Source organism: Haliotis rubra, unplaced genomic scaffold (genome assembly GCF_003918875.1).
Source record: "Haliotis rubra isolate DU_JTF1 unplaced genomic scaffold, ASM391887v1 Scf415, whole genome shotgun sequence".
In the NCBI taxonomy this organism is placed as follows: domain Eukaryota; kingdom Metazoa; phylum Mollusca; class Gastropoda; order Lepetellida; family Haliotidae; genus Haliotis; species Haliotis rubra.
The window spans coordinates 353,610-365,861 of NW_025767097.1; the positions used below are offsets into that span (position 1 = coordinate 353,610).

Below are 12,252 nucleotides of genomic sequence, written 5' to 3' on the forward strand. Positions count from 1 at the left end.
TTTAGACTAAACCTTCCATTCTGTAACTATCAGTCATCATACTGTATGAACTTTAGACTAAACCTTCCATTCTGTAACTATCAGTCATACTGTAGAACTTTAGACTAAAACCTTCCATTCTGTAACTATCAGTCATCTGTAACTAAACCTTCCATTCTGTAACTATCAGTCATACTGTATTGTTGAACTTTAGACTAAACCTTCCATTCTGTAACTATCAGTCATACTGTATTGTGTGAACTTTAGACTAAACCTTCCATTCTGTAACTATCAGTCATACTGTATTGTTGATTGTTTTAGACTAAACCTTCCATTCTGTAACTATCAGTCATACTGTATTGTTGAACTTTAGACTAAACCTTCCATTCTGTAACTATCAGTCATACTGTATTGTTGAACTAGACTAAGACCTTCCATTCTGTAACTATCAGTCATACTGTATTGTTGAACTTTAGACTAAACCTTCCATTCTGTAACTATCAGTCATACTGTATTGTTGAACTTTAGACTAAACCTTCCATTCTGTAACTATCAGTCATACTGTATTGTTGAACTTTAGACTAAACCTTCCATTCTGTAACTATCAGTCATACTGTATTGTTGAACTTTAGACTAAACCTTCCATTCTGTAACTATCAGTCATACTGTATTGTTGAACTTTAGACTAAACCTTCCATTCTGTAACTATCAGTCATACTGTATTGTTGAACTTTAGACTAAACCTTCCATTCTGTAACTATCAGTCATACTGTATTGTTGAACTTTAGACTAAACCTTCCATTCTGTAACTATCAGTCATACTGTATTGTGGAACTTTAGACTAAACCTTCCATTCTGTAACTATCAGTCATACTGTATTGTTGAACTTTAGACTACTTCCATTCTGTAACTATCAGTCATACTGTATTGTTGAACTTTAGACTAAACCTTCCATTCTGTAACTATCAGTCATACTGTATTGTTGAACTTTAGACTAAAACTTCCATTCTGTAACTATTCCATTCTGAACTTTAGACTAAACCTTCCATTCTGTAACTATCAGTCATACTGTATTGTTGAACTTTAGACTAAAACTTCCATTCTGTGAACATTCTTTCAGTCACATGTTCAACATGGCTTTATTAAGAGAGAGTAATGTAAGTAAATGTTTATCCAAACTGACGAGTCAGGGTGTACTCCATGTCAAAGGTAAGGAATCATGCACTTTATTTAAGTCCAGGGATTCAACATTTTCTTTAACAGTCACTTGCCATAGGGCAAGTGACTTTAAGAAAGTAACTTGTCCTGACTAATTTTCCACTTGCCCTGATTTTATGAAATAATCATGATGATGAAATTATGAGAGAATAAATCAACATGGTATTTGATGTTAATGTTTACTGGACTATTTATCATGTTTAACGAAAAGTGATTAATAGCAAAGAAAGATAACCCTACTTTATTATCATTGCAAAATTTAATAGCTACATTTTGAGCAGATATGAAATGAAATCCAAGTTTATTTTCAGCTTGAAACCATAAGTGGAAATCATCTAGTAGCCCACAGCCAAGTAAGATACCAACCATTATTTGATTGCCCGAAATGAAAACTGACTTGTCCCAGGCATCGGGAATTTTGAACCCCTGAAGTCATAAACACTTTTTAATCAGGACTAACATCTAGCAAATGTTACCACTGATGTAAGATTCAAGAAAAGAAAGAAAAACATCAACTTCAGCTTTTTTAACATTCCAGCAAATCATGGCATGGGGACGCAGAAATGGGCTTAAACAAGAAAAAGGTCTTCGGGCGGAAGAAAACATTCACCTCATGAAGGAGTAAGGAGATATTCTGAAATGTTGTTTTCCTCATAATAAAGAAGTTGACATGCATAAAAGTCTCTTCTTTAAGCATGGTATCCCAGGTAACAGTTCCAATCTTTTAACCCAAATCTCCATAAATATATCTATGTACATTCAGAAATGTACATTCAGAAACAATCTTATAAAACCATATGTTCTGCATCAGTCACCAGGCCACAACACTGCACACAATGAAATGGTAGATAGCTTTTCAAGCTGACGAGGCAGCATGTTTATAAATAATGCTGATGAACAACAGGACTTATTGTGGGACTGTCTGAATGTATTGCTAAAACAACCGTAACAAAACACACATTTACAACTTTCTTCATCGAATGATGCCCTATATAAAAGTCTGTAAAAACATCAGCCAACAGTGGTTTTTCGTTGCAAGGACAACTGCTGCCATTTGCACCAAGTCTTGAGCACAATCCCATGAAACATTATAGCCTGCACACACACTCACACAAGCACATCAAGCACATCCTCTCACTACTGGCGGCTCCTTATAGTCCATCCGATAGAATGCTAGTGTGCTCCGAGACGAAATATATCAAAGTTCACTTCTTGTCGCAGCACTCCTGTTAGCACAAACTCTGCATTGTAGACGGCTGTAACACAAGTAGAGTGAGTGAGTGAGTGAGTGCTGTTTGTCATCATGCTGGAGACACCAAGGCTTTTGAGTTCTAATTACTTAGCTTGCGGATCCCCTAATGGTATAAACGTGGTACATTTTCAGTAACGAAAAACAAATCTATATATTGTAATCAAAACTGGTCACTACTAGAAAGGATGAATCCATTTTTATGATATGAAAATGAAAACTTGTTTCGTAATTACTGTTTCCGAAGAATCACAATATACTTTCAGCTCATTAAATAAAATGTTCAAACATTGGATCACTTATCCTACATTTTGCGAAAAAATTCTGAAACATTGAACATTGGAAGACAAGATTTCATTCATTCTGCACAGAGAATGAATTTACTCTACTAAGGTTGAGTTGAAGAAGGGGAAAGAAAACAAATGCTTTCGCCACTGTCCTTTTGAAGCAGATAAACAAGTCCTCTGTCTTAGAGCACAGGACTCAAGTTCAACAGATGTCAGTGTCAATGTGTCAGTGTAGTTAATATCTATACATTCAAGGTCTACCAACAAACTCATTCTCCACGTACATATACGTGCATGGTTGGACAAGATTACCAGTATGACTGTGTATTGCATGTGACTTCAATTACACTGGATCTGAGTCTTTGGCTGTGGTCTAAGACATTGACTACAGATTTGAATAAATAACTTACGAATTTTCTTGGCCAGCAAGTCCCGACATAAATGAATATCATTGACACACGTAATTACAATAAACTTTGGTCTCCCCTGAAAAACAATGAAAGTGTTTTTTAATACACCATGAGGCACTTCAGTAATTATCACAGTAATATATCCTTCATTCTATTATATTGCTGGTTGCTATGCCATTTAGATGACAGTTATCTGCAGGTTGAATTTATATCAACATAGAAACCTATAGAACTGATCCAGAATTTAAATCTCAAATGCTACCAGCCAGTGAAGATTACTATCTTTGGGTTGGAGGACTGGCATAATGTTTATGTTTGTTATACTCCTGACAGAATACAGTCCAACCTTGTCGTCCATTTGAGCTGCTATGGTTTTAGCTGATGGACGTCGTTTGACTGTTGTACCCCCAGCACTTTCCACGATGTTCCGGACATCACAGACAGGGGGCGCCACTCCAGGCGTGATGTGAAATGTTAGACCCTGTGGAAGTAGTAAGTAGTAACTGAAGATTCCGAAATACTGAAGCACAAATAAGCTTCACAAACTGGCGAAAACAAACAGCTGCCATCTTACTGCAATCTCAAGTCAGTATGAGAGATGTTACCACAGTAACACTTAAAGATATAAAAACAACAGTGCAATAAGATAAGGCAATCTCATTCAAATTAAATCTAGTTCATGCTACAACTACACAAACATCTGAGGTTAAATGGCTAATGAAATGACTAACAGAATTGGAAATTTTACTATAAATTGTATATTTATATACTTATCCTATCTCATGGTATGCACCTCTCTTCTTCTACAACCATGTGTGGAAACGTGCTGTAGGCTAAGTTGAATCAAAACTTCCTGGCCTCTGACTACCTGACCTCTGCCCCCACTCCCATAGCAGTACCTGTCAATCATCTCAATAAGCATGCAGATCGCTCAGATGATCACGTGACGTTCTGTGCCTGTCATTCTCGTCTTGGAGCGTCCAGTAATCTGTGATGTGGGGCAGGTCGGGTGGGTATCCATTGCGAGAAATAGGATAAGTATATAAATATACAATTTATAGTAAAATTTCCAAATTTTTAAACTTATCCTATCTCACGGTATGCATTATCCCACGGTTGGCTGGTGGGCCGCAGATTACCCTGTGTCAACTCTACAACCGTGAGGTCACATAACACAAGGAGGCCAGGAGAAAGCACCAACTCCCGATATGCTAACTCTGAACTTGTGATGGGTTGCTTCAGATAACCCCTTAGCTTACACAGCACAAAAACTCAAGGCAGTGGGCGGTCCCGAATTAATGTGGTTTTCAGCCGCAACTTGACAAGCAAAAGGACGCAGTCTGGCAAGTAGACCCTGCCTCCCCGCAATTTATATAAGTGACCAAAGTGAATTAAAGTCGAAGACCTTAATCTGGACAGTCCCTGCTTCGAAACTACCCCCCACAGACACACGCTGGAAGGCGGTGAAAGAGGGAATAGCCTGGTTACTCAACTGGTTTAACGTTCAGTACCAATCCCCCTAACTTACCAAAGGAAGAAAGGACTTAGGAGCGGAACGATTCGAAAACCACGCAGGTAATCGAAAATCAACACTTCACTGACGTAATTCCTCAGAGAGTCGAGGTCAGTAAGCGGAGTGTCGACCACCTCTGCATGTAGCACAAGACTGGCCTCTTAGTCTATTGAGTCATCTCTATGACAGTGCAGACACGCCCTAGTTCCCTAGGTGAGGTGTTCTAAGCCCAAGATAAAAAAGGTACAAAGATAAAGATGACATCGATATCTTTTATTAATGTACAGAAAGCAAAACCGACACGCGGAAGGACTGCTTTTCATCTGCGAGCATGGGTCGATGACAGCTGCTGAGCTAGGACCAGAGGACCAAAAACTGGTGCAGGCCCTCCACATCTGTGACCGACAGATCCCGAAGATAGTGTGAGGTGAAAACGGTATCCAACTTACAAAAACATCCATCCATGATTGCCTGTAGGGAACAGTTCCTATGAAGCGCCATGGTGGAAGCAAGAGCCCGAGTTTCATGAGGATTCGCTGTCGAAGTTGGAGGAAGGTCGGCATAGGCATAGGCACGCAGGATAGTGGATCTCAACCAAAACGCCAGAGTGGTGTGCGAGACTTCCGAGGTGGAGGCAGCGGACAACGGGATAAAGAGTCTCTTGCGCAACCTGCGTCGGTCCTTAGAAGCAGCCAGGTAGATCCGCAATGCCCGAACTGGGCACAGGGAAAGATCTTCCGTGTCATCAGGACCCAAGATAGTGGACAGCGGTGGAATCACGAACATGTTGGTTCTTGGCGACGAAGTCCCACCGCAAATCAAGAAAGACTTTAGCATGTCTTGACCTCTCAAAACACACCCAGGAGGCGTCGAGGGCGTGTAATTCGGAAATGCAGGCAGCAGTGGCCAAAGCCAAGAGAAAGAAGTGACCTGCTCAAAGTCTTTTCCCTCCAAAAGGTTCATAATCCGCTGACGTAAGATGATTAAGCACAATGTAAAGATCCCAAACTGGTGGTCGGAACTTCCGGGATTGGTCAGCAAGTTTCCTGGGTTGAGACAACACAAGGGGAACTAATCGCCGGATCTTGTAGAAACGGTCCCTCGGCACAGCCTGTTGAGCTCTGTGTCAAACACCGCCCCCGATAAACTGCAGGCGGCTTGAAGGGACTAGCTCTGATTTCTCCATGTTGACAAGCCAGCCGAACTGGTGAAGCAGCTGCATCGTTAACCCCATGTGAGGTAGGAGGAGTGCACGATCGGTCTGAGCCTGGATACAGTCGTCGATGTAAGTTTCGAACAGTATCCCCTTGCGACGGAGGAAGCTGGTGATGGGCTTTGTCACCCCTGTAAATAGCCACGGAGCCAAAGAAATTCCAAACGGGAGCACCTGCCACTGATAGTGGGTGCCCTCGAAGACGAAACGAAGAAACTTGCGATGGTCTGGGAAGATCGGGATGTGAAGGTACGCATCCTGAAGGTCTAGGCTGACCATGTAATCCCCTGGTTTGATGATCGTCTTGAGTAGAGCAACCGACACCATACGGAAATCAGGCGGTGGTTGGAGGAACATCTTGTTGAAGACCTTCATGTTAAAGATGAGTCTCAATTTGTCGGAATCCTTCTTCAGAACCAGAAAGATTGGAGTCGAGCCCAGAGATTTGATCGCAAGTTTCTGAAGAAGCGTAGCTATGGTGGATCGCAGCGCAGTCGTTTGACGAGCGGGATACGTCCTGTGCTCCGGAAATAATGTGAGATGAGGGTTGCCGATGACCGGAAGTTGAAACCCCTTGGACAGAGTGGAGAGAATGTAAGGGTCGTCCAAGATGGTCCAATTGAGGGCATAAATCCCAAGTCTTCCGCCTACTGGGGAAGCCTTGATAGGTACGACTGGAGGCAGAAGGACCCAATCGTGCTCTGATGTCTGCAAGTCACTGCTACTGGGTCCTCTAAGTGGAGGACTGATCGGAACTGGAAGATGGTTGAGAAGCAGTGAACGACCGGCGCTGACGGTTGGAACGCCCTCTGGTTGAACCTCTTCCTCGAAAAGAAGTAGGAGGTCCCGAACGAAGATCTGGGTTGGTCGAGGGGAAGGGAGCTAAGATCCTCCGAATGGCACCATCCAGGTTCGATAATTCACGGTCCTCAACCAGAAAGGGGGAATAATCTCTCTGTTTAGATCCCAAAAGCGCGATGTCATCATCCACAGAAGGCAAGACAATCAACGTAGAAAACCCATGAACATGGGAACCTGTCAAGTTAAACAGAGTGCCGCAAACCCATCCTTAACCTTCCTTAAGTTGTCAAATGCCTCATCAAGAGAAGCCGCAAGTTGAGTAATGCAGGGACGAGGTGGAAAGGTGATAGAGCCGAAATCACCCGGTTTCATATCAAAGCTAGTCAACAAGAACTGCTACGAGGTAGTCGAAAGTTATCAGCAATCCAGACCAGTAACTGAGGTGTGTCGACTGCATCAATGCTGACATCTGAAGCCTAAGTGGCATCTGGAGGGTAGGAGAGGGCGTAACCGATAGAGGACTTCATTCACGGAATGAAGTGGAACGGTCGGAGGGCCAGCTGGCTGAACAGTCAAGGATGGAGCTGGGACTTGCTGACAAAGCCGAGGCCACAGCATGAACGATGGCATCAAAATCAAGAGGTCGAGATGCAGAACCCTCAGACGACGGATCCCAAGGGACCGGGTAAATTAGGCCTGGCCGAGGTGATAGACGTAGTCCCCGAAGTAGGAGGCAAAGTTGAACTAAGAGAAAGCGGCACACTGGAAGACTGGAAGCAAGCGACACTCTGACAGGAAGCTCTGAACCAGGACCCAGCGACGCATTGGAAGTAAACGGTGCTCCGGCAGTAAGCGCCGAACCAGGAGCAAGCGGCGCATAGGAGGCAAGTGGCGCTCCAACAGTAAGTGCCGAACCAGGAGCAAGCGGCACATTGAAAGCAAGCGGCACTCTGACAGTACAAATATTCCAGCAATATCACGGCGGGGGACACCAGAAATGCGACAAGAAAGGGAATGACAGGCACAGAACGTCACGTGATCATCTGAGCGATCTGCACGCTTATTGAGATGTTTGACAGGTACTGCTATCGGAGTGGGGGCATAGGTCAGGTGGTCAGAGGCCGGGAAGTTTTGATTCAACTTAGCCTACAGCACGTTTCCACACATGGTCATAGAAGAAGAGAGGTGCATAGCGTTAGATAGGATAAGTATAAAGAAATCAACTTTAGCCAATCAGAGTGAGTGAGTGAGTTTAGCCGCACTCAGCAATATTCCAGCTATATGGCAGCGGTTTGTAATTAATTGAGGTTGGACCAGACATTCCAGCGATCAACAGCATGAGCATCGATCTACGCAACTGGGATACGATGACATGTGTCAACCAAGTCAGCGAGCCTGACCACCCAATCCAGTTAGTCGCCTCTTACAACAAACTTGAGTTACTGAAGATCAATTCTAACTTGGATCTTCACGGGTCTTACTCTTAGCCAATCAGGAAGCAGTTGTCATGAGTTATATGGCTCCTTCCATTCCATACTATTCTTTGAATAATATCTAAAACCTAAACAAAACTGCCTGGAATGTCCTAGATGGCCAAAATTGTTTGGCAGTAATTCTCATGGGCTGATTCTCTTGAAATGATCGGTAGACAGATGATTCTGAAGGATAACTCATGCAGAAGTCTCAGCTTACATTTCTAGGGTTGCATGATTAGGAAACACATTTCTGATCTAAATCAACTGTGATTGGTTTAAAAGGTTGTGATGTCCCCAGATATATGTTCAGCAATAGTGAAAACTAATAACTGATCTAATTAAACTGAATAACAAGCAGCATCTCTTGAATACATGGACCGCCTCTGTGGTGTAGTGGTTAAATCCTCCGCCCGGAGAGCGGAAGGTCGCGGGTTCGATCCCCCACCGCGTCAAACCAAAAGACGTTAAAATATGGTACTTGTTGGTCCCTGCCTGGCGCTTGGCATTAATGGGTACAACAAGGACTGGTCAGGTCGGAGTCAGTATAATGTGTCTGAGTGGGGTATTCATGCTTCACTGCGGCATGGCATCTCAGTGAGCTAGCACTACAAAACCAGCTTCAGTCTGGGCTAGTACAAGCAGCCGCACATCCACATACACACACATGCACGTCGTCATTTGAGCGAAATATTCTCAAGCACGACGTTAAATCCAATTTCACCTCATCTCTTGAATACATGATGAGAAACACTTCCACGTGAGGCTGAAAGCACGAGCAATGAGGAATGTATTTTCACCTGAAATATCCACCAGCGTACAGTATCGACGAAGGATAACAGAGCGTGAAGTGGCTTGGGGAATGACATTTCAAGATGGTATCACTCACCTGAAACAATGGTTTTGACTTGGCCCTCTGTAATGACTCGGACAGTTTGCAGCCAATCTCTGTCTCTCCCTTCAAGTCATTCAGATGATACTTAGACTCATCTAAGACAAACAGAAATCACTTATCATACTGTGTCAGGTTCATTAGAGACCCTGATACCTTAAACTGATCACAACAAGAATGACTATAAACTCTTAAACTGATCACAAGAATGAGTATAAACTTAAACTGATCACAACAAGAGTGAGTATAAACTTAAACTGATCACAACAAGAATGAGTATAAACATAAACTGATCACAACAAGAATGAGTATAAACTATAACTGATCACAAGGAGTATAAACTTGATCATAACAAGAATGAGTATAAACTTATAACTGATCACAAGAACTGAGTATAAACACACAAACAACAAGAATGGGAACTGATCACAACTGATCAAGAATGAGTATAAACTAAACTGATCACAACAAAGTGAGAATGAGTATAAACTTAAACTGATCACAACAAGAATGAGTATAAACTTAAACTGATCACAACAAGATGATAACTTAAAGAATGAGTATAAACTATAATCACAACAAGAGAATGAGTATAAACTATAACTGATCACAACAAGAATGAGTATAAACTTAAACTGATCACAACAAGAATGAGTATAAAACTAAACTGATCACAACAAGAGTGAGTATAAATAAACTATAACTGATCACAACAAGAATGAGTATAAACTTAAACTGATCACAACAAGAATGAGTATAAACTTAAACTGATACAAAAGTGAATGAACTTATTATAACTGATCACAACAAGAATGAGTATAAAACTTAAACTGATCACAACAAGAATGAGTATAAACTTAAACTGATCACAACAAGAATGAGTATAAACTTAAACTGATCACAACAAGAGTGAGTATAAACTTAAACTGATCACAACAAGAGTGAGTATAAACTATAACTGATCACAACAAGAATGAGTATAAACTTAAACTGATCACAACAAGAATGAGTATAAACTTAAACTTCACAACAAGAATGAGTATAAAACTGATCACAAAAGTATAAACTTAAATGAATGGGTATAAACTTAAACTGATCACAAGAATGAGTAGTATAAACTTAAACTGATCACAACAAGAATGAGTATAAACTTCAACTGATCACAACAAGAATGAGTATAAACAACTGATCACAAAAGAATGAGTATAAACTTAAACTGATCACAACAAGAGTGAGTATAAACTTAAACTGATCACAACAAGAATGAGTATAAACTTAAACTGATCACAACAAGAGTGAGTATAAACTTAAACTGATCACAACAAGAATGAGTATAAACTTAAACTGATCACAACAAGAATGAGTATAAACTTAAACTGATCACAACAAGAGTGAGTATAAACTTAAACTGATCACAACAAGAATGAGTACAAACTGAGTTAATTCGAACTAAATATTTCTAAATTTTACAACTCAAGAGTGAAATGTTTTCTACAGTGATGCATTTCTGTGTGAAAGCAGGTGGGATGTAATACACATAAAGATGAATGATGTGGCATGGCCAAGACCTGTTTATTAAGTTCCCATTGAGTTGTGCCCATTCAGAAGCAGACCTGGGTACTTCAAGATGCCACTCACCGAGAAACTTGCTCTGGATGAGACTCTCCTCCAGCCACTCCTTGGTCAGGATGAACTTACAGACATTGATGGCCACGAAGAACTTCATGGTCCGTGAGAAGATCTGCGACACCAGGTGGCTACAGTCCCGAGGGTTGTCCACCAACACTCCGCCTAAGTCATTCACAATCTAAAAACACACAGGCATTCAGATATCATATCAAATGTTCAGGTTTCATAACGCTACCCAACTAAGACATGCCACAGCTTAACATGGATACCCAACTCGAGACAAGCTGCAGTCATACTAGAGAGTAAATGTTGTTCAATGCCTCAATCATCAATAGCCCATCACTATATCACCCTTTAGGTAATGACACCAGACAAACCAGTGGTTGATATATGAACAAGACAATCACCCAATCACAAGTTACAAATCATTATTAACTCAGTTCAACAAAAATGACAAAGATCTAATCACATATAATATGAAGCCAATGGATTGCAAATCAATCAAGGTACTGTTTCTCATCATGTTTCACAGGTATACAGTCATGTTGACCCTTATGAACCAGTTATTGTTTGTGAGGTCAGTAGCACTAGTCATCTGTTTACCTGCTGTAGTCTCTTCACAATGCCTTTAGGATAACCTGTGAACATGACCCTGGGCTGTGTGGAGTTGCCATTACTCTCTAGCCTGAAACAAGATGGTCACCAATAATGCAATCAAATATACTTGCCAATCTTACAGAACTGAATCTTAATGCAATTCAGAAATGGTGTCAAGGACAAACGCATCACTAGCTCCACAAAAATGTTTGTAACATGCTTGAATATTATAGACTGATGGTGAATGAATAATTTCTCTGTTTAGACTGGGTGCAGGGCTATTTGAAAACCACTTACCTTGGTTTCTTAGCGAGAGGTTCGTCCTTCTCTGACTCAGACAGTTTATGTTTGACTCCGGGGTTCTCTTGTCCAGGGGCCGGCTGAGGTCGTAACTTGGCAGCAGGAATAAATTTCTATTTGCCAAACATGAAAAATAAAATAAAAATAATACTTCAAATCTAAATATACTCATAAATGAAGCAAACTGCTCATAACTTTTATGAATGAATGTAAGTTGGAAGTTAGAATGAGGACAATATCAGTATCTTGCAGGTCATGATGACCTTTGTAACAAATCATCATTGGCCACATCAAGTGAGCTGGATCACGAATAGAAACTCAGTTACTACTGAAAGTCTGAAACCCATGAACACTACCATGGCTCTGAGAAAGGTAGAAACTGGGCAAATCTTGGGTTTGAACCCACGACACTCAGATTCTCACTTGATATCTTTGTTGTTTATCGTCGCATTGAACCTTTTCCCAGCTATATCATGGTGGTCTGTAAATAATCATGTCTGGGCCATACAAGTCAGTTACAGACCTCAAGACCATTGATCTATACAAGTGGGATATGATGACAAGCAAGAACCAAGTAAGAGAGCCAGACCAACCAATCCCGATCACCCTATGACAGCCATCATAGCAAACATCTTGCTCACCTTCCAAGCTTCTTTACTGACTTTCAGGTGAGTCTTCCAGCCACCTGCATC

The 12,252-nt window shown here is 41.2% G+C and overlaps 1 protein-coding gene and 1 long non-coding RNA gene across 2 annotated transcripts in view; both read right to left on the minus strand.

Annotated features, from left to right (window-relative positions):
* Positions 1-342: 342 nt before the first annotated feature.
* LOC124288333 lies at positions 343-1,098 on the minus strand. The gene is made up of 3 exons (XR_006901425.1): positions 1,022-1,098; positions 411-927; positions 343-359 (listed from the first exon to the last, which is right to left on the minus strand). It is a non-coding gene; the product is annotated as an uncharacterized LOC124288333 (long non-coding RNA).
* Positions 1,099-1,771: 673 nt separating this feature from the next.
* Positions 1,772-12,252, minus strand: part of LOC124288334 (PAX-interacting protein 1-like) — a 33,959-nt gene continuing 23,478 nt past the window's right edge. The window contains exons 13-20 of the mRNA XM_046724849.1: positions 12,202-12,245; positions 11,558-11,673; positions 11,267-11,348; positions 10,673-10,841; positions 9,032-9,132; positions 3,490-3,624; positions 3,144-3,219; positions 1,772-2,453 (exon numbers count right to left, since the gene is read on the minus strand). Of these exons, the coding sequence (XP_046580805.1) occupies positions 2,371-2,453; positions 3,144-3,219; positions 3,490-3,624; positions 9,032-9,132; positions 10,673-10,841; positions 11,267-11,348; positions 11,558-11,673; positions 12,202-12,245 (806 nt within the window). The 3' untranslated portion in view covers positions 1,772-2,370. The remainder of the gene's footprint in view (positions 2,454-3,143; positions 3,220-3,489; positions 3,625-9,031; positions 9,133-10,672; positions 10,842-11,266; positions 11,349-11,557; positions 11,674-12,201; positions 12,246-12,252) is intronic.